Source organism: Stegostoma tigrinum, chromosome 16 (assembly GCF_030684315.1).
Source record: "Stegostoma tigrinum isolate sSteTig4 chromosome 16, sSteTig4.hap1, whole genome shotgun sequence".
Taxonomy (NCBI): Eukaryota; Metazoa; Chordata; class Chondrichthyes; order Orectolobiformes; family Stegostomatidae; genus Stegostoma; species Stegostoma tigrinum.
Window position 1 is genome coordinate 13601523 of NC_081369.1, and position 23457 is coordinate 13624979.

Below are 23457 nucleotides of genomic sequence, written 5' to 3' on the forward strand. Positions count from 1 at the left end.
CATTTTCCCACGGAGTGGGAGAGGGATGGGGATCTGGTCACTTTCTCTCTACAGGCTTTGGGTGTTTCGTATCATTTCAGCTGTTGTTGGTTCAACCAATCAGAGGGCTGTTGTCAGCCATAATTTGCTTAGCTCCAAAGATTCTCAATGCTGTCCAGTCTCCAATTCTCCCTCCTATTGCTTCCAAAAAGCAACATAGTATTGTGCAAGTCAACCATCTGCAACGTTTGGTTTTTAGGTTGCAAATCTTTCCTGGCACTCCGATTATACCAGTCCAACTTCTATTTCAGTTGATAGTTGCAAAAATGAAAAATATGTGGTCTCTTTGGAATGATTCAAAAGCTTTATGATCACTTTTTAATGTGACCAATGTTAATTTGGTGCCCTATCACCAGGGATTTAATTCCATTATGGATTTAAATTGGTAGATTAATTTTAGTGTTCGCACAGTTATGAGTTATTAATCCCTGTACAAAGAATTGTGGTTTAAGGAATATCTCTCTCCAGTCCATCAATGACATTCTTTAATTGTCCACACTAGTTCAGGCTTTGCGAGTTTTACAATCTCACAGTGCAGAATCATCATACTTCAACTTCACATCTATCACTACAGAGTTTGAACATTTAAGTGGGGAAATGACAGATACAGATTAGTACCAACTATCATATAGAATTGCAATAATGTGTTACTTCACCGTCTCAATTAATTGCATTTGTTCTAATTTTTAAATTCTTTACTAGAGGCTAGTGCCTGTCAATAAGTGAGAGTTTAGCAAAATCAATTAATGCCCTGATATTGTAACTTTATATGTCCGGTCAATGCATACAGTACCAGTAACTCTCTGACTGACCTTGGAGAGTGTTGAGGATGCAGAACAGGTACATTGCAGGTACACTCTGATGTCCATATGAGAAGAAAGCTATGCCGTAGGTAATGCCCAGTAGATAAGTCAACCCAACTACGGTGAATACACTCTTTCTATCTGCCCCTTTCAATCTGAACACCTTCACACACACAATTAGCAGTATGATAGAGTTACCCAGGAACATGAGTGCAAAATATGCAACATTTGTAATGTAATGCACTGTCTTGTTTTTTATCCAACACCTGTTGAGAGGACATAAAAATATTTTAATTAAAAGTATCCTAAGAAGAGTTTGTGCAGAAAGAGTTGATGGTATAACATTCATCCAAATGGAGAAGTGCTCACTTCACTTGGTCAATCCTTCCACTGAGATTCAGCAGCGGGGGTCAGCTAGCTCAGTTGGCTGGCTGGCTTGTTTGCAATGCACACTAATAGTAACAGCATGGGTTCAATTCCCACACTGGCTATGGTTATTTTGAAGGACTCCCTTTCCCAGCCTCACCCCTCACATGAAGCACAGTGACCCTAACTCTGTTAACACATTGTTGTACTTTTCTGGGATCTGTTCCAGTTTAAATGCTGTGACACATTGAGGATTACCATTCTGGCCTGCTCCAGCTGAGAAGAGGCTTTTGCTTGCTGCCCATGATATGGAACTGCAGATCTTTGTTTTTGTCTTTGCGTTGGGCTCTCTGAATAATCTGTCCTATCGATACAAGTGTGGTGCTTTCACATGGCCACAACCTTATTTTTGAAAGCTTCATTATTAGATCACCTTGTTGCTACTGCGAGTAGAAAAGCTGCCAGTTTTGCTTTGCTCCCCTTTCATTTCAGCCAGGACTGGGAGACATGATAGAACACGAGCTCTTACCCAATGTCTCGGCTATAGTCATCTTCTTTGTTCCTTTCCAGGGGTGTTTGGTAAATCTGAACATTCCTGTGTTCCTCTTTTTGTAGCTGTGCCTCTATGCAACTGTCAACACTGAATTGTAGCTCCACTTCTGACACCACGCTATGACTTCTATAGAATACGCTGCTGTCTGGGCTGTGTGTAAATTGAACTAGCTGTAAGATGGATGTCAGCAGTGAGTGCGCTCATGCGTGAGGTCACCCAGCTATGGCAAGCTTGGAGAAATATTAATACAGTATTGCATTTTTATCCCAAGTAATGGTGTTCCTCACAAGTCAGTATTTTGCCACCTCTTAATAAATTCATTACTTAAATCTGTATATAATTTGTAACAGTTTCAATGTTTGCAGCTGAAATAAACCTCTGAAAATCAGTAAACTGCAAAGAGGAAAGAAACAGGCTTCAGGAAGACATATAACTCTCCATTTTACCAGTCTGTGGCAGATGACATTTCTAGAAAGGAATGAGGAGAGGTGATATAAACATACACTGTAATTGTGAAGGAAGTGATTGATTGTAAAGAGACTTTTAGGGGTTGAGGCTGTTTGTGCACTGCATTTTGCAAATGATAGATCAAATTAAAGAGAATGGTAAAAAGATATCTTTTTTAATTGCTAGTAAATAATTCTATTAAGACAACAATGAAGTACAAAAGCAAGGAAATTATTGAAACTTTATATAATGGATTAAACCCAGTTGTAGTCCTCATTTCCGCTCTGAGCACCAGACTTCAGGAAGTATATTGCGGCCATGGAGAGGGAGCGGAAGAGATTTTCTTGAATGGTATTGGAGATGAGGGATTGCAGTTACACAGCGAGACTGGAGAGACTTGGGTTGTTTTCCCTGGGCCTGAGAAGCCGATGAGGACATAGGGTCGAGGTGCTGAAGATAGTGTTGATAAATGGTATCAGAGATAGTAGGAACTGCAGATGCTGGAGATTCTGAGATAACAAGGTGTGGAGCTGGATGAAGACAGCAGGCCAAGCAGCATCAGAGGAGCAGGCAGGCTGATGTTTTTGGCCTAGACCCCCCTTCAGAAATGGAGGGGAAGGGGTTTCTGAAATAAATTGGGAGAGAGGGGGAGCTGGGTAGAAGATGGATAGAGGAGAAGATAGGTGGAGACTATCATTGATATACGGTAAACTGTTTCTCAAGGCAGAATGGTCAATAAACATTGTAGCTGGCAAAACAACCCAAAATCAACAGAAAGAAACAATTTCTTACAGAATAGATTGCTGTGATTTGAAATGATCTTGGGAGCAGACAGTAACTTTGAAAAGAGAATTGGATAAATACCAGAAAGGGACACTACCTACACAGCTATGGAGAAAGAGTGGGAAAGTAGGATTAGCTGGAAAGCTTTACCAAAGACCTGGAACAGGGATGATGAGCCAAACGGCCCCCTCTGTACTGCATTATTCTATCATTCAGTAACTGATGTACGAAACTTACATCTCAGTCGGGTTGTGATTGCCATCGACGGGAATTGAATATCGGCCATAATGGTCTGTGCTTATTCCAATGATGATTAAAATTGCAGCAGCTGGGAAGCCTGCGAATACATATGAGCAGAGTTACCAAGACTTACTGGCAATGAAATTGCTTTGTACCAGCAGATCAAAATGATGTCATAATGAATCAACAGCTGATGTTTCAGTGTGTCTCATCTTTTCCATTGAAATTTACTGAAGAATTATTCAGACTGCTTTTGGAGGTCTATTTCCTTGCGTCAATATTATTTTGTTTGGCTTGATGTGAAAAGTCTTGGTTATATTCTTCAAATTCACAGAAGACATAAACTGACACAATGTATAACAAGCTACTGAATTCACTCAGAGCACCGGCTGAGTAGCTGGTATATATGAATGTCACTCCCCCTAGATTCCAGCACACTCGCGTATCAGACGAACAAAGAGGTCACTGACGTTAAGATTCAGACTTCAGATTTTGCCAGGATGCTTTGGAGGTGCTGGGCTGCATAGTATACATTCAGTAGGGGCTCCTGCCTAGCATGGAGCTGACCCCTGTCTCTGACTGACTTTTTCTGCTGAGTAATGTGAGTACAGTCAGACATGAGCTGCCTGGTCTGTTATGGAGAGTGGTGACAGATTGGAAAGTGAAAGCTGCTGTCTGAATCCTTCAATTCCTGCTGTGGTAACACAAAGGTGGCGGCTGCCCGAGGGAAACTTGTCTTTTGTTTAAAGCACTGGGCTGTGCGAGGTCATGCTCGGCTAATATGGACACGAGTCTCTCAGGGATGACTCTGGGATGCCTCACCCTTGACCTTTCAGCACTGAATTTAGAGTCCTAACAAGTAGCTTTCTATCAGAGAAATAGTTTATTGCTGCAGAAATCTCTCCAATTAATCATGAAAAACGCTCTCTAGCACCGTTAATTCCACCCTCACAAGTGGGGATGACCTTTTTTGATCATTGATCATTGCTGTCTCAGGGCTACATATCAAGGATGTTTCAAGCTGTGTTCGTTACCAGCTGGCAATAAATCTGGACTATCAAAAATCACTTCTATTCTCAGTTTTCTGCTCTGGGACTGAATCTGTTCACTCCCCACCTTCACCAAGTTTGATTCTTAATCACAGTTGAAATTGCACAGAGTTTTCTCCTGTTATTTCGACAGAGACAGCAAGATTCCCTAAAGACTAACTGTTTTATATTTTAGTTTTTTTGTGTGTAAAATGAAGTAAATGTTGCTACATGAGGCAGTGAGAATTAGACCATGCATTTACAAATAAGTCAGCAATTGATTACATTGCACTCACCCCAACCGAGAAGGCAGAGTTTCAGCATGTAAAAACGAATGTAAATGTTGAACACCTTGATCACCATAAGGTACAGGTGAAATGCTTCAATTCCCATCCATGTAAAGCTACAAAGAAGTGAGTAATGCAGCAGGGCAGCAATGGCTTTACAGAACTCATCAGAGCTACTGAAACTGAACACTGTGCTGGTTAAGAAGTTTGCATTGAGAAGAAACAAGGCAGCAGAGAGATTCACATGGATCTGGATGGAAGGGTCCGTTTGTCTTTTTCTAAATGAAGAGAAAAGAAACAGCATTTAGGAGTTAAAAACATACAAGCAGATAAACATCGCTTTGTTTAATGAACTTGCTGTTCTGAATTACTCAGTCATTTGTCATATATGTTGATTGTACAGTGAGATCATTCAGAACGGCTACTTCTACATGAAATTTCATCTTTGATGTTCATACCTGAGAATAAAGTGGATGATTAGAGTAATTACTGTGAAAATGACAGAAACACCACAACCAATCCAGGTGATATATGTTAGTAATTTCAAAGTCTTCTCATCCACTGGTGGGTTCCCATCGATTTGCTTTATTAAAGAAAAGGAGAACATTGATATGAGTATTGGGTAATGTTTTCTTTAAGTGAGTAATGCTCCCTACTTTCAATGCTTGTGTTTCCCATAGGATATCTTCTCTTCTCCCAGAGAAGCCCCAGTAATACCTGATCTAAGGCCAGGTCTGTCTGAAACCAGCCACTGTGATGTGCACATTCTGAACAACTACCTTTTCACTTCTGAGCTGCTTGGCCTCCACACAATCCCTAGAACAACGAGTTCCATATCAGATACTTAGCATCTGGAGAGTAATAGGGGGCTTAGCTAATGTCTACTACCCTGTTGCACAGCTACTGATTTAGCTCATTCTGGGATTGTTGGGCAAAACCCACATTTATTACTCATCCTTCCCTGTCAGGTTTAACACGAGTCTTGCTGAGGCTGTTCAGATGGTGGTTAAGAAGCAAGCACACTGTTGTGTGATTGGAATCACTGCTCATCATGGAGCAGGCAGCTCAGGTATGCCTGGGTTCATATTACTCAGAAAGCCAAAAACAGTCATGTAAAGAGACCATGTAAGGAAGGCAAGTTTTCTCAATTCCCCAAAGAAAAATTTGTTAGGGGGATAAATGTCATTTGCCAGCTGAGCAAAACCAATGAGGTATCAGCCTGGAACAATTTGATGTTAAACTATAAGTCTGCCTTTACTGTGTACAAGGTCTTGGTCTGGCCATGTCTTGATGGCTGTTTTAGGTTTGGTCCCCTCAGATGTTTGGGGCAATCAAGTCCCTGGAAGAGATTTTGAGGACAGCGATTGTTATCGACACCTAATCTGAGGTCTCATGGATATCAGAGCAAACTGAGCAAACTGGGCCTTCTCACTTTGATAAGGCGTTGGCTTTGAGGAGATGTGATCAGGACTGGGAATTTTCCCAGAGCTACTTCCACTCCATGCCAATAAGTATAAAGGGTTGGGGCAGAAATCCCACTGCTGCACATAAAATGGGTTTTTGCTGCACTTCCAGAAAAGTTATGGCATCAGAACAGGAACCAATTCAATGAAACTCCCAGTCCTAATGTTGACAATCCTGACACGACAGGCAGTGAGGACAGCGTTGGGGGATGGGAGATGACATGTGGGAGGGTGGGAATCAGTAATAGTTATAAAGACAGACACTTGGGTTAGATACTCAGAAAGAATTCATTTTGCAAGAGTCATGAACCTCTGGAAGAAATCCCCAGCACACATGGGGAGCGTGAGATTTGCTACAACCATTCCAAAGTGAGCTGGATGAGTTTTGGTGAGTGAAAGACATTTTGATCTACCCAAAGTGAGTGAATTAACAACAGTTGTACCACCCGTTGTCACTGTCTCATAGACCTATCAGGATCAGAGTGAAATTTACCAAAGCTTCTCCCTCAGATTAAATTTCTCTTGCCTCCCTGTATAACTCTGGAGGAAATGAAGGGGGGAGATGGGTTTGCAGCTGAGTAGCTTGCTGCCTGTTGGGGTGTCACCGTCTTAATAAAACTTTTGGTCTTTCTTGTCTGTTTTTGTATCTTTATGTGCAATGAGGGCTTATTATTGTCGAACAAAGCTGAACTGGAATGGGCCAGAAGATACTAAACATTGCCTTACACTGGACCTACCAGCAAGACAGCGAAGAAGGTCAGGTGATTGCATTGACACGTGACTTCATTGACTGTGATTGTCGTTGTGCAGCCAGAATGGCTCCAGTGACCCTCAACGGTGCTCCCTGTAACAGAAAGTTACATCACTTAGAAATCAATCCTTCGTTCCAAGATAATTGAAATATTTCAGAAAATGGCCTTCTTTATTACCATTTTGTTCTAACTTCCAGAAGACACATTTTGGAGTGTCATTTACCTAATATGAAAAAAAAATTATCAATAAGTCTTTACCACCCTCCATGTAGATACTTCCTTCTAATCAACTGAATAATGAAAAGTGAAAAATGTCCTTACCGGTGATGGTTTGTTAAACACAATTATCACAGGGTCTGTCAGATTATCAAACGTACTGTTCCCCACTTGAATTCCAACCACTCTACTTAAAATAGTTTGATTTTTAGCCTGCAAAGATATACAAATAGATTGTAGCAGAATTTCTTATCAAAATCGAAGGAAGAAATAGAGTGGACAGCAGCCCAGTTTCTGGGTGAAAATAGATTCCATTAGCTATTGTCGAATGTACAAGATGTGGGTGCGATATTGTAAGACAAAGCAGTATTGATTGGGAAGTTTACTAGAAAGTAAACAGGAACATTGATGCCTTTCCATCTATTTTGGTGTCATCTGCAAACTTGGCGATTGTACATTCATTTTCCTCGTCCACGTCATTGTTGTATTGTAAATAATTATGGCCCAAACACTAATCCTTGTGGCCACTCCACTAGTTACAAGTTGAAGTTCTGAAAATATCTGCTTTTATGCCAACTCTGTCTGCTATTATTTAGCCAGTTTTCTATTCATGCTGACATGCTACCTCCAAAACCATGAGCTTTTGTCTTATAAAGTAGCCATATGGATAGTACCTTATTAAGCTCCCAACTGCAGGAACATGAAGGGATGGGAGGTGCTTGAAATGATACACTCGATTTTTTTTTTTGTTTGACTACAGCTATTGTGCAGCAATGGGACAATTTTTTTTACATGGCAGGTTGCTATGTAAATGCAATTTGTTATTGTTGCATTGACTGAACCTGATGGAAACTTGAATCTGTCACTCCTTGTGGTCCATTGGAAAGGTAACATTTCATTGCTTTCTAATCAACCTGTTTAGAGCTATTATTACACAGCTCTGGATTTGAATTTTGGACTCCTGGCTCAGAGGTAGGGATGTTGGCACTGCACCAGAAGGTGATATATGTGTTTACTGTCACACATATTGAATCAGGTACACATTCTGTGGTGTGGTGCACTGCAAAATGATGAATATTACTGGCTCTCTGAAATAGCCTGAAGCACAAATGTTTGACAATTATGATTTTGTTACAAAGGGGGAGCTTGAATCCCTCTGACACTTACACTGAAATCCAAGCCCCCAGTCTCTTATGGCAGGAATAGAGGCTCCCTTCTAATAGTTAAACCTGAAACACCCAGAGAAGCTCGCCTTGCCTTTATAATCTGGTAAAAAGAGTGGTTAAATAAAAGAAAATCCCTCATATTCCCTTTATAAGTAATGAGTAGCAATTTATTTATTTAATACTAACAGTGAACAAAGTAACAAAATTACTATCAAACCAAACAATTCCCCCTTAACTATTAACTATTGCCTAACTGAGCTAAATTCTACTGGTATGCTGTTCTAATAAATGCATGTCCCACTTATGTAAACACAAGTAATAAGAAAATAAATTAAAACTTAGTTTCTCAAAGTCTACATGCCTTTCTTCTGCTGTTCTCAAGTCACAAACACCTTTTTCCACTGATCCAGTTGTCAGGGATATCTTCTCTATGAAATATTCTATGAAAACTCTAAGCTAGAAGTGCCATGGTACCTTTTATGGATAGACAGCACTTACTTAGAGTCCTTAGCGATTTCTTGTGAGAGCTAGGTGCTTATTTTTCAGATGGTGTTTCTCTCACACCAATTTTCAAAAACCTCTTTATATGCCTTGGGTAACAATATCCATTTTCTTACAATAGCATTGGTCTAAGGTTGTCAAAATCATCAGGTTTAAATTCAATTGGCATTCAATCATTGAGTCCTAGTTTAAATTAATTGGCTGATTCCAACGAGTGCCAAAACATCAAAGCCAGCCTAAGGTTTCCGATCTCACAGCCAATCGACACGTTTCAGTTTCAGAATTGGCTGTACATCTTCAACTACATACAGGCACAACCTTTTTCTGTATAAATCTCTAAGCTTAGAAAAACACTTTACCTCCTAAAGGAACCATACACTCTTCTCCCTTATCATTTTTACAAACGAGTTCTAGCTTTGTGCTTTCTATTTCATGATTTACTCTACACAACCTTGTAACAATTTTAAGCAAAGATTATCCTTTTATTCCGTTCCCTCTCCCCCCCCACCCCCGATATTTTTTTGCTCCTGTTAATCAGTGTAACTGTGGAAGCCTTAGCACTAAAGATGAGGTACTAGCCTAAAACACTAATAAATATATGGTCAATGGATCTATTCAGCACAGCAAAAGTTCAACAACTATTCAAATAATTCACGAAAAGAACTGAAACTATCTCCTAAGATAAAATACTCTGGGTAACATGCAGCATGTAAAATAATAATGGATATTTTTACCAGTACTGTTCCATTATTTCACTACTTTTTGATAAAATCCAGCAGCTCATTAGACCCTTAGAAAAGTAGTTACGTTACCTGGAACAGTCTTGCATCCTTAAACAGTAATATTCTACTTTGTACCATGTTCATTGCAATGTTGACACCATCCAGGAGAGTTGGTGGCAGACTGATTCTAGTTGTTATGTCAAAGGCAGAGATATTCTCCTGGGTTTTACATTCAATAAAAATAATAAATTTGGTTACTGACAAGAATCTTTAATGACATTTTCCTCTTCCTTGCAGGAGTGACATGCTGAAGCAGTTTCAACATTTTGGCCTTGCGTCCCACTCTGGGAGGTGCTGACTTTCAGATAGGATATTAAACTAATAGGATATTCTACCAGCCTGGTTGGATGTAAAAGATCTTATTGCAATATTTTGAAGACTACAGGAGTTATCCTTCCATCAACAACTGAAGAGAAGGTAATCTGGTCATTGTCACATTCTGTTTGTAGGAGTTTGCTGTGCATCCATTCACTGCCCAGTTTTCTACAACAGTGTCTCCACTCCAGAAAGTACTTCAAAAGTAGTTTGTGACATCCAGTGGCAGTGAAAAGTGCCAAATAAATCCAATTTCCTTCTCTCCTTTAAAAACACACTATTCACTTTTACTGGAAATTCTAACAGTTGCTGTGAATGGTCTTTATCAGCAGTCATAGTACCTTCCACAGCATAATATGGTAACAGGGGCCTGGGGCCAGCATGGCCATCAGGGAAATGAGAGTGGAACCAGAAAATAGAAGCCAACTCTCGACATCACTGCGTATGCTCATGTTGTGTGTATGTATAAACATGTTTAAATGTAGGTATGCATGACATTGTATGTATATGGTGTAAGCATGTGTTTGTGTGTGTGCTTGTGACTTGTGTGGGTATATGTCTATGTGCATGAGTTTTTATGTAAGCCTGTGTGTTTATGTGTATATTAGTGCATATGTGTGCATGCGCTTGTGTATATATGTGAATGTATGTGCTTGCGGGTGTTTTTATGCACATAATTGTGTGTGTATATACAATGGGGTGTATGTGCATGCATGTATGTTTGTGTATATTGGTATGTGCGCATGTGTGTGTGTTGAATTTATTTCTGTTGTGGCTGCTGTGTTTTTATGTGTGATGTAGTGTGTTGTACACGTCTGGTGTGTGCATTGTGTATGTGGTATGTTGTGTGTTTTGTGTATGATAAGGATGTTTGATAGGTATGTTGTGTTGTGTGTGGTGAGTTGAATATTTAAAGTGTTTGTATTGCATGAGCACGTGTGTGTGTGTGTGTGTGTGTGTGTGTGTCTATGAGATGTGTCTTCTTTTCCATATGTGTTTGTACATGTTTGTGTTGTATATAGTGTGTATTCGTGTGCATATATGTATATTTGACTTTGTGCCTGTGTGTATATGTTTGTGCTTCTGTGTGCATGTTCATGTGTGTGTGTTTCTGCTGTGTTTGTGTGCATGTTTAAGTATGGGTATGTATGTATGTATATTGGTGTGTGTGTGTGTGTATATATACGATTAAGTCTTTGTGTAAGTGTATATATGCATGTGATGGAGCCTGTGTGCTTGTGTGTATATGTCTGTCTGTCTGTGCTTTTGTTTGTAAACATATACTTGGTAGATGCATTCTTGTTGTTTCATGGAACCCTTACAGCGTGGAAACAGGCCCTTTGGCCCATTAAGTCCACACCGACCCTCAGAACATCCCACCCAGACCCATTCCCCTGTAACCCATCGAATCTACATATCCCTGATCACTACAGGCAATTTAACATGGCCAATCCACATAACTTGCACATCTCTGGACTGTGGGAGGAAACCCATGCAGACATGGGGAGAATGTGCAAACTCCACACAGACAGTCACCCAAGGGTGGAATTGAACGCAGGTCCCTGGTGCTGTGAGGCAGCAGTGCTAACCACTGAGCCACCCTAAAGATTAGTTTGGAAGTGTGAAGAAATTGCAAATTGTACTTGAGCCAGACAAGACGTGAACCTATGATCTTCTGATTCGTAGTCAAATGCATTTTCCATTGTGCTACTGGCTCCACACGTATGTTGTGTTTGTGTAATGTGACTGTATGTGTGTAGAGGGTATAGTGTGTGTGTGTGTGTGTGTTTGTAGAAACATAGAAAATAGGAGCAGGAGTAGACTATTCAGTCCTTCGAGCCAGCTCTGCTATTCAGTATGACCACGGCTGATCATCCGACTCACTACCCTGTTTCTGCTTTCTTCACATCAGCTTTAATCCTTTCAGCCCTAGGAACTATATCTAACTCCTTCATGAAATCATTCACTGTTTTGGCCTTAACCACTTTCCATGGTAGTGAATTCCACAGGCTCACCACTCTCTGGGTGAAGACATTTCCCCTCATTATAGTCCTAAGTGGCTTATCCCAAATCCTTAGACTTGACCCCTAGTTCTGGACACCCTCATCATGAGGAATGTCCTTGCTCTGTTTATCTTGTCTAGTCCTGTTAGTTTTCAATGAGGTCCCCCTCATTCTTATTGTGTGCACTCACATAATGTATATTTCTATACAACCACTCATCCTGCCAGCAGAACTCTAACTGGAACAAAAGAAGATTGCAAATGCACTCACCGTATCTGAATTAGGGAACTGGAGACCTGTAAAATTTTCAGCATCTATATCTTGAATATAAAATATTACATTCTCTGTTTCAACAACTTGTCTTTCCTCTTTACAACCTACATATTGTAGTTGACTTTCCAAAACTGAGGTAAATGAAGCTCTGCAAAACATTGACAAATGAAGAATATTATTGCACTGACAGTGATAGAGGGCTGTAACACTCTAACAGTGGGCTCGTGGTAACTTGCTGCATCAGAATGAATAGTTTTACAGGGTGCATTGTTCTGAGGCCCACATTGCACTCAAGCTGCCTGTCTGGGTGAAGGAGCTGAAGGAGAGAGGTCTGAAGCCTGTGCTAAGGCTGTACAGATGGCTCTTTGGGATCTTTGTCTTCAATGCAAATACCGCACTTCCCCAAGCTATAACTAGACCTGTTTGGTCATTTGTGATGGGTTTAAATGCGAGCTGCATTCCTGATTGCAATAAATCCTCGCACTTTGCTCCTGTTAGCACCCTGGGATCTGCCCAGAGCCTTGAGCACTGCTCTAGGCCAAAGAATTCCCTAGTTTTGCTCAACGTCAGCTAGACGATACTCAATGATTGTGTTCCCTGTATGACGTGCATCAGTCACACGAGAAAACACAATGATGCCAATCAATTGGCCTGAAGATATCTGGTGGGGTTAGTGCAGTTTGTGCAGAGGCACTGAGTGACTTTATATGACTCATCAGGCTTATTCAGTCATTATCTATAACAAAAACTGTAAAAGTGATGGAATGTATCATTCTGAGGCCCAGAAAGGATAGCTCCCAGGAAGCTCAGTTATTTAACAATATGCAAGATTTTTGCAAATTGCAGTGGCAATAGTTTAGGGGAAGGGAGAACAGAAACTTCACGAAATGCAGGATGATACTGCACTATGTAAGACACCACATACTCGCTGCATTTGGCAGGATTACAGATAGTGGTGTTTATCACCAAAGCGATTCAGGAAAGGGACTAAATTACCTTCATATATAGAAATCTATAAATATCATTGTTAAATCATATATAAAATTGTATGTTTGCGATGATTGAGATAATGTCTACCTGATTAATTCCACAAGAGCACACCATTACAGCAGGTATATTCATAATCAGTTATAAAATAGAGAGGCTGAGAAAGATATCCAGGGCATTAGAGGTGGTGGAGCAGAAGGCTTTGTAACCAAGAAAAATGCGTGGTTAGGGAGAGTGACAGTTTCAGAATAACAGGTTAACCTGTTAAGACTGAGGAGGAAGCTCTTCACTCAAATGGCTGTTAGGTTTAGATTCCAACAAGCTGGGCATGCTCAATTGTTGGTAATATTTGAGACAGAGTTGGATAGATGCTGAAGGATATGAGGTGAGTGAAAGAAGGTGGAGTTGAGGATAAAGATCTGTTTTGATAGGACTGATCAGTGGAGCAGATCTAAATAGCCAACACTTACTCCTATCTTTTATACAATACAGGAGCATAGAAACAGTTCTGAGGAAGGGTCACCATACCCGAAATGTGAGTTCTATTTTTCCCTTCACAGATGTCATCAGACCTGCTGAGCTTTTCCAGCAAATTTGGTTTTTGTTCCTGATTCACAGCATTCACCGTTCTTTCGGTTTTTACATAGAAACATTAACCCCCTTGTGGCCGATCTCCACTTCAACTCCATACCTCCACCTTTAACAAACAGACATCTCAGTCCCAAATGGACAATCTCTCCCAAGCTTGACCAAATTGAACTTCCCTGGTCAGTTTTGACCAACAATTAATCTGCCTCTGATTCTTTGTAACTTTATGCTATCTTCTGTCCATTCTCATTTAGTGTCATCTGCAATCTTAGTTATATTGTTCTCTGTTACCTACTAAAGCAAAATATGATAGTTTCTGGAAATCTGGAATCAAAACAGAAACAGTTGGAAAGACTCAGCAGGCAGGGCAGTATCTGTAAAGAGAAATGGTAAATAGTCTGAATTTTACCAGAAATGTAGCTAAATACCAGTTTCTGTCTGGAAGAACTTGCTCACACTATTCTCTACAATGCACCAAATAGTAACTATCCACCACATCTCTATGGCATCTAGCTTGTCCTATCTCCTCTCTCACTATAGGTGGCAGTAAAGCAGCATCTCCGGAGCACAAAAGCTGACATTTCGGGCCTAGGCCCTTCACCAGAGCACGGGGTCAAGGGCAGTCAATCTGGAGCTGTCTTGCATGGTGAATTGCTCCAGAGATGGTGGACAGAGGCAGGTTAGCTCTATCCTTTGTGGACAAGGACCTGGAGGATGAGCAACTTTGTACATCAAGATCTCCAATCCTGTAAAACTTCTTGACCTGTGTTGTAGATGTTACTAAAGTGCATAACCCGTTGAGAAAGGCACCTTGGCACTTGAAAATCTCCATTTCTATCCAGGCTCATAAAACCTGTTGGAGATGTGACAAAAGTGCATACCTGGGTGAGATAAGCAAGTTTGAAAAGCAAAATCACCATTTCCAGTAAACTTATCCAAAATACTGCCGCATTCTTAAGATATGCAATAGGCCCTTTTGTATCATCGACAACAGATTTTAAGAATATGCCAGCATTTTGGATAAATTTACTGGAAATGGTGATTTTGCTTTTCAAACTTCTTATCTCAGTGAGATATGCATTTTTAATAAAAACTACAAGAGATTTTAAGAAGTTGCAAGTATTTTGGAAAAGTTTGTTGGAAGTGGTGATTTTGTTCTCAAACATTCTTATCTCAGTGAGATATTCACTTTATCAGCATTTCCAACAGATTTTAACAATGTGTCAGCATTTTGGAGGGAGGATGTGCTGGTGCAGAGGACTATTGCTATCCTCCCTCAGGACTGGCACCGATGCTGTAAAGATGGTCCAAATTTTCCATCATCATCAGTGTCATGTCATCAGACCAGACGACCAGCCAGCTCCACTCCCCCAGGGTGAATACCATTGTTTTCTCTCTGCTGTCTCACACTCATTCTAACACTGCTACTGTACCCACTTCCCATTTGTACCATCACTAAAAGCTGTGCCTGTCCCTTTTAGCTCACTTGGTATCTCCCTTCGTCTCATTCCTAGAGCACATGTCCCACAGACTGAATGTGGCAAAAACTAAAGTTGCTGGAAAAGCTCAGCATGTCTGGCAGCATCTGTGAAGGAAAAACAGTTAACTTTTCAGGGCTGGTGACCCTTTCTCAGAACTATGGTGGCTGGGAAAACGTGAGTTTATGTGCAGAAAATAGGGAGGTGGGTGGGGTAGGAAGTAAAAGATAGGACAGAGCCCAAAGAGAGAGAAAGACAGTTTGACAGACAAAGGAGTTGCTAACGATCAGGCTGGGAGGGTGAATAGTTGTTAATGGGGACTGTTAGTGACTAACAACAGGGGGTGTGTAATGGCAGGCTATGTGGTAACAAGGCCTGGTGTGTGGGCTGGGAGGCTGGGACATAGGAGAGTTTAGGCCCTAAAATTATTGAACTCAATATTGAGTCCGGAGGGCTGTAGGGAGGCAAATTGGGTGATGGTGTTCTCAACATTTCTCTTCTCCCACCTCCAAGGAGAGGTTCCTTGTCTGAGCCAGGGGGGACTGTGAACGTCATGTGGTGATGTCGAAGGGTCTGTGTCTCAACAACCAAGTAAGAATCACAGCCCAAGGTAGTGCTGCTCTCCCACTACCATCACTGGGAACATACTCCTGGCTTGCAGATTCTACCCTTTGGTCAGGTGGCCAGCAGCAGAAAGGCTACTAGGCTGTTTAAGAGCTACAATCAAGCATGCTGGGAATTTTGGTCAAGCTTGTTTAAAACTGCACCAGGACCTGTTGTGACCTGCAGTTTCCTGGGCTGATCAAGTAAAGCAACAATCATGGTGGCCTTCAGACATATGGGCACCATTATTATCTTATATGGAGTATGGAATGTCGCTGTTTACAACATTTGGGAGTGTTGACCTGTAAACTCTTGTTGGGTTCGAACGATGTGATCAGGCTTTGATCAATTCATTGGCTCAGTGCCAGAGATCTTTCTGGAAAGGGGCGCATTTTCAGATAAATTAACAGAAAAAAGAAATTTTCTCAGAAGAAGCCTTTCAGACCACATTTGAAAACATGTGCCCTGAAGTAATTTTCAGAGATGTCATGAGGCGAGACAAAGAACCATGGGGTGGGGTCTACATGGAGAAAAAAGTTGGCCACTTCACTCAAATTGGGTTTGTATTTAATTTAAGCCAAAGTTGTAGAACTAAAGTAAGAATTAGGGTTACATTTGAATTAAGTAAAGTAAGGTAAAGGTAACTTAAATGAAGTGACTAAAAGCCGAGGCTAAGTTAGATGAAATAAGAATTAAATGTTACAAAGAATGTATGTTTTATATTGAGTAATGGTTCTTAAGGAGCTATAATAAAGAAGGGTTTGTTTAATTAAATTCTGAGTCTGTTCCCTTCCTTTTGTCTGTCACATAAGAATGCCTAGATTAAAAGGCTTGATAATCCTTCTTAGGCAACAACCCCAAGTGGAACTGAGTCTCTCTTTTGCCTCCTGCAGGCACCAGTGGCACTTGTAGAGTGTCTGCCATCAAGACGGCAGACCCACAGGGCACCACCTCCTCCACGTCTGAGGAAGGAGTCACAGAGCAAACACTGGCAAGACCACATCCCTCACTCTCCACCAGCTCAGAGACTGCCATCTGGCCAGCTATTTTAGTGAGATTAGAGTGGGCAGTGCATCACTGTCTCAACTGGCTGAGCATTGGGCATGGGCACTTGGATGATTGGCAGGGACCAGGCACCTGTTCAGACCCAGGCAGGAGCCCAAGTTGTTGGCCATTCATACAGATACACAAGCAGAGCGAGCAGCAGTCATGGGTGTGAGAGTATCAAACAAACTGGCTCAAAAGATTGGAGGACTCCACCAACCCTGTTTACATCCTCCTGTGCTGGCATACGTGTGGCTGGGTGGCAGCTGCCGTGGAAGGCCAGGTTTGGCACACTCTGTTAGACACACATACTTTCATGTTTGGTGTTGGATTCCAACTGCAAGGTAAGGTGTTGTTGCAGGGCTTGGCAAGGGACCTTATCCACGTACAATTTCAACACAAGGAGACAAAAGAATATATATCTCGATACGAGTGCCCAGTGCAACTGTGCTCTATAGGAGATATATATTCCTTTTTCTCTTTTATGGAGTTTAACGTGCAGTTCTTTGTCAATAAGCTTACATATTCTTTCATTTACATTCTTTAATTATCCTGCAACCCAATCAAACTATTAGGCAAGATTCAGAGTGGTTTAAACACTAGAAGTGCTGGTTTCACAACTGCTAATGGTTTGCTGTATGGTAGTTACATTCCAGGAATAAATACAATTTTCAACAGTTCCCTGAACATGCAACTAAACTGAATGGAGATATATGACTTTAACAGCCACTTCAGGAATTCAATACAAAAACTTGTCAGTTTAAGATTTTACATCACGGAAAAAATGTCTTTACTTTTTACATCATTTTATAAATTAGCTGCTGAAAAATAAGGAATACAAACCCTATTTGTTCTGAAAAACTGGAAAGCTATTTGACTGTATAACATCAAAGGGTGGTCAGGTGGTTCCCAGCTCAGTAAAATGCTCGGAATGAGGGGAAGGTCAGAAAAACATCAGACTTATTTGCCTAATGGAGAATTTTTAATAATGTTCATAACTTCCACATATATTTGAAATTCATTGTGTTTTGTATTTCTATAAGAATGATTATTTACGTCTCATGAGTTTGGTTGACACATCTCTGAATGAATTTGTTCAGTATTTCAACTTCACTCGTGCAATATTCACTTTCATTCAGCTGTCGCTGCAAATGATCGCAACTCTGATTCACACCTGAGTGGAAAAGGAGAGGATAAAATGTTCAGGTCAACACAAATCAGCTCGAATCCTTTGAAATCCTTACTGGAAAGCACCCACAATATGGTCTAGGAGTAAATTAGCTTTATTTTCTTTTAGGAATGGAATCTCTTTCTTGGCTCTTTAATTAACTGGTTAATGACTCTGAGAAAAATTTCCAGTTTTGAATCAAATGTATCAGTGAAAACTCCAATTAAATATAAGCAGAGGAGTGTCAAACTGATGCATCAACCAGCTTGTTACAAATAATTTAAACAGTAATAATCCCATCATGTTGCTATTCTCTTGCAATGATTGAAGCTAATCAAACATTCCAAAATATTGAAATAAACATTTACTAGGTATGAACAAGAATTGAGCATGATTAAAACAGTCAGGATTGATGAGATTTTTTTAGGTTGGGAAGAAGTAACTAATGGAATGCCACAAGGGTCAGTCCTAGGGCCTCAGTAATCTACTGTTTACGTTAATGACTTGGAGAAGGGGCAGAGTGAAATGAGTCCATTTTGCTGATGATGGGAGGCATGTTACAATGGGGACATAAGGAACTGGCAAAGGCTTGTAGTTAGTTTGAGTAAATGGACAAAAATCTTGACAGATGGAGTTTACTGCAGGTAACTGTGCGGTCATGCAGTTTGGTGGGAAGAATCAAAAGGCAGATTATTATTTAGATGGAGAGAGAGATTCCAAAGAATGCACTGAAAAGGGATAAGAGTGTTCTTATGTGTGAAACACAAAGGACCAGTATGCAGAAAGTAATTAAGAAGGCAAATGGAATTTTGGTCTTTATTGCTAACAGTTGGTGTTTAAAAATAGATTGATTTGGCAATAACAGCTAAACAGGTTTGGAATTTATTCCTCAGAGTTTAGAAGAAGAAGGATGATCTTCTTGAAACATATAAGATGCCGAGGGGCCTCAACAGTGTTGATGTTAAGAAGATGTTTTCATGAGTGAGGGTATCTCAAACAAGGGGGCATGATTAGAGAATAAGTAGACACTCATTTAAAACTGAAGTTCTCACAAAGGGTAATGAATATCTGAAATTCTCTTCCCCAGAAGACCTGTGGAGACTAGATCACTGGAAATATTTCGGAAAAGCGTTAAATAAAGTTTAGAAATATCAAGGAGTTAATGGCTATGATAGGCTGGCATTCAAGAGGAGATAGGCATGGGTCAGATCATGACCTTGTTGAATAGTAGGATAGGCTTACTTCTGCTCCCATGTCATATGTTCTAACATTCATAGTGTATGATGTTAATTGTAAATCTGTCGTTGAACAAGTTTTGCTAAATAATTCTGTGTGCTAAAAATTATGCTGACAACTAACTTGAGATTGTCAGTCAGGCTCACACTGTAGCAAACATACGCATACCAGAAGCTAGGTACACATGATCCTGGTTCTTGCAGACAGAAGAGAAAACCTGCACACAATGTATCTATTTCAACTCAGCAAAGTAGATAATAACCATTGTCTGGTTTAATTCTCAGGGCACTGCCTGGACCAATCAGATTCAGCCTGCCTGGTTTAATTTTAAACAAAGCTTGGCACTTATGTGCCTGTTAACATCTGCTTGATGCATTCTCCATGGCAACACTTTTCCACTTTCCAACAAATCAGCCCGCTCTTCTCACAAAGTACAAAAATGTTGTTTCCCGCTTTACATAGGTATCCTCATGAATGCCCTGATGAACGCAAGATACAAAATGTGTCTTATATCTTAAATGTTCAAAGATTAAGAACTGACAGTGTGCAAGAGACCTGGGTGTCCATATCAATAAAAACTAAAGGTGACAATAAGGTAGACAATAAGTATGTAGCCTTCATTGCAAGAGGATTTGAGGACAGAAACACAGATGTGTTGCTGCAATTGTATCCAGCTTTGGTGAGATTGCTCCTGGAGTAACGTGGATAGTTTTAGTCTCTATATGTGAGGAAGTATGTACTTGGCAGAGAGGGAGTGCAATAGGTACTTACCAGGCTAAACCCTGGGATGATGCAGTTTTCCTATGATGAGAGATTGAGGAAACGAGTCTGTGGCCTCTAGATAACAAGGTGCAGAGCTGGATGAACACAGCAGGCCAAGCAGCATCAGAGGAGCAGGAAGGCTAACGTTTCAGGCCTAGACCTTTCTTTAGAAATGGGGGAGGGGAAGTGGGTTCTGAAATAAATCACTTCAAAATATCCCCGTCCCCTACTGCTTCCCAAAACCAGCCTAGCTTGACCCCGCCTCCCTAACCTGTCCTTCCTCCCACCTATACCCTCCTCCCACCTCAAGCTGCACCCCCATCTTTTACCTACAAACCTCATCCACCCCCCTTGACCTGTCTGTCCTCCCTGGACTGATCTATGCCCTCCCTAACTCCCAACCTACACTCACCTTTACTGGCTCCATCCCCGCCTCTTTGACCTGTGTGTCTCCTCTCCATCTGTCTTCTCCTCTATCCATCTTCTATCTGCCTCCCCATCTCTCCCTGTTTATTTCAGGAACCCCTTCCCCTCCCCCATTTCCAAAGAAAGGTCTAGGCCTGAACTGTCAGCTTTCCTGCTCCTCTGATGCTGCTTGGCCTGATGTGTTCATCCAGCTCTACATCTTGTTATCTCAGATTCTCCAGCACCTGCAGTTCCTACTGTCTCTGTGGCCTCTAGAGAATGAGTGGTGATCTAATAAAAACTTGCACAATTCTCACAGGGCATGATAAAGTACAGCTAGATAAGATGTGTCCATTGGAAGTTCAGGTTAGAAACAAATGATGCATTCTCACATTAAGGGCTACGTCATTTAAAACTGAGATGAAGAGGAATTTCTTCACTCTGTGGGTGGTAATTCTCCACCCAGAGAGCTGTCGAAGTTCAATCATGGGTCAATTGTGACAGAAATTGATAGATTTCTGGTGAGTAATGACATCAAGATGTCTGTTAATAGTGCAGCGAAACGGCATTGACATAGATGATCAGCAATGATCTAACTGAATGGGGGAGCAGTTTCAATGGGTTGAATGGCCTCCCCCCATTCGGAATGAACGCAATGAGCCTAATACTCTGCAATATAATTGCTATAGTGTCATTTACTGCCGTTACCTTCAGCTAGAATCAACAGGGATGTTATGACACACCTCTGGAGCAAGTCGGACTTGAACCCAGGTTTCCTGGCCCAGTGGCATGTATGCTACTACTGTGCAAGAGTGCACAGAATTAACTGTATAAAGGCTGTACTTTAATTTGTAAACAAGATTCCCATGTAGGTGAGAACTTTGCCAATATCCTTCAATGGATAAAGAAATAAGATGAGCCAAAATCTCTGGTGGATCTCCCTCATGTTGGTACAAGTGCAGCAGAAATCGATGTGTGAGAACTAAGGGCCTCCCGCTGTATAAAGTCACATAACCCTATTAATAATTATGAATTAATATTGGTTTAATTGGTTTGAATTTAAGTAGACATTTTCTAGAATTTAATCACAGATTTTTTGAAACATTTATTTACCTGCTGAAGAGAGCATGCTGGTGCTTGATTCCTGAGGTGGAAATTTAAAGCATTTGATAATGTTTCAGCGAAATAGATGTTTATAAACAATAAAACTGAAATACTATCTGATAAAATTCTATCCTACCAAGGATGTTTCATGAGGTCTGCCTGTCGTTGGTCTAGTGACAGTGATGTGAGTGGAATGGGTATTCTGTGTTGTAGTTGCTGTTAGATCACTGCTTGAGTCAGAGTTAACAACATTCTGTAAGGAAAGATGATAAAATATGAAAACAAAATTCTCATAAACTAAAATCCTGTGCAGCATATATTTTGTATTTGCCAAATAATACAGATTAATTAATCTTTTATCCTTTCAACAATACATAGCAAAAACTGAACTCCGATTTAGCAGGAGAAATCTGCATTAAAACCAAATAAATTAGCATTTCAGTCATGAATACAGGCTGTGTCGTCTTCGGTGATAGGCTTCAAGGCGGTGTTAAAATTAGATATCAGTTGCAGATCAATGGGCAGATTAGGATTTTGGTGGGGGTTCAGATCTTTTTCATCTCCCACTGTGGACTTTACTGTCATTGGCCTCCTCTGCTCAACTTGCACTAATCGTGGGGGCATTACTCTGTATACATCCCACATATTTGAGAGGCATAGCGGTAATGTCACTAGGCTAGTAATCCATTCTAAAAGAGCTCTGTGTGACAGTCCGGAAAGGAGGGCAGTGTTATTATGGCATGCTGTACCCTTCACAACTGTAATGACAAAAGAGGATGACCTGGATACAGAGGTATTGGTGGTACAATGACAATGTTGGGAGAATTAAGTTGAGGGTGAGGATCAGGACATTGTTTAGGAGAGGCTTCTCAGACAGTATGATTGAGCAATATATTATCAAGTATGAGAGGCCAGAGAGAACCTTAGTGATAAACTACTTCCAGGACAAATGAAGTGGGCGTGGATTTCATTTATTTGTTTATTTTCGTTCGTAATCTGGCAAGCAGCCCCTGCCACAGCATATTCATTACTCATTGCATTTAGCATCAGTGTTGTCCACAATGGAGTGCAACACTTTTGCTACAGTACTCAATGTCATGGTTCAAAGATCATTGGCATTGGAGACCATCTGCTGTCCAGGATGAAGACATAAACGAGGCTTGACCAAAACGATTCCTTCTGTTCCATGAGATATCCAAACAGGCTGCTCATCCCTCACGCGGATGAGATGAAATCAAAGCAACAGTGACAAGTATACTACAGCAGGTATTTTAACAGTGTGAGTGAAAACATAGGGGGTGCTGGTCACCTTCGGTGGCTGGATGGCTGGTTTGTATTACAGAGTGATGCCTGCAGCGTGGGTTCTATTCCAATGCCAGCTGGGGCCACAGTGAAGGATTGTCCTTCTCAACATCTCCCCTCAACTGAGGTGTGCTGGCCCTCAGGTTAAACTACCACCAATTATTTCTCTCTCTCTAATGAGAGAGCCTGGGAAAACTCTGATGACTTTACCTTATATTTACAATAGTTAAAGGTTGCTTACAATGGTGTTTCCCCCATGACTCCTATGTGCCCTCGGTAAGTTTATTTGCTCCTGTGTCACTCTCTACATGGAAGTACAGCTGGAGTAACGGAAGCCTGCTCCGTGACTCTGTTAGCCTGAAATCTTAAGCAATCCTAAAAATACAGAAAATAGGAGCGAAAGTAAGTGATTTCGCCCTTTGAGCCTCCTGTGCTGTTTGTTATGATCATGGCTGATCACCCAACTCAACAGACAATAAAAACAGAAAGAACTGTGGATGCTGTAAATTAGTAACGAAAGCACAGTTGCTGGAAAAGCGCAGCAGGTCTGGCAGCATCTCCGAAGAAAATATCAGAGTTAATGTTCCGGCTCGGGTGACCCTTCCTCAGAAGGTCCCCCGACCCGAAATGTGAACTCTGATTCGTTTCCTCACAGTTGTTGCTAGACCTGCTGAGATTTTCCAGCAACTGTGTTTTTGATTCAAGTCGATGGGCTGGTCTTGTTTCACACCCACCCCATCCTTTGATCCTTTTAGCCCCAATA

At 40.9% G+C, this 23457-nt stretch overlaps 1 protein-coding gene across 1 annotated transcript in view; it reads right to left on the minus strand.

Annotated features, from left to right (window-relative positions):
* LOC125459998 (adhesion G-protein coupled receptor G2-like) overlaps nt 1–23457 on the minus strand; it is a 75202-nt gene that overhangs the window by 3131 nt on the left and 48614 nt on the right. The window contains exons 10-20 of the mRNA XM_059651526.1: nt 21529–21645; nt 21402–21432; nt 17774–17891; nt 12015–12165; nt 9457–9585; nt 7083–7190; nt 6939–6984; nt 6747–6853; nt 5005–5129; nt 4556–4824; nt 3229–3328 (exon numbers count right to left, since the gene is read on the minus strand). Coding sequence (XP_059507509.1) covers nt 3229–3328; nt 4556–4824; nt 5005–5129; nt 6747–6853; nt 6939–6984; nt 7083–7190; nt 9457–9585; nt 12015–12165; nt 17774–17891; nt 21402–21432; nt 21529–21645 — 1301 coding nt within the window. The remainder of the gene's footprint in view (nt 1–3228; nt 3329–4555; nt 4825–5004; nt 5130–6746; nt 6854–6938; nt 6985–7082; nt 7191–9456; nt 9586–12014; nt 12166–17773; nt 17892–21401; nt 21433–21528; nt 21646–23457) is intronic.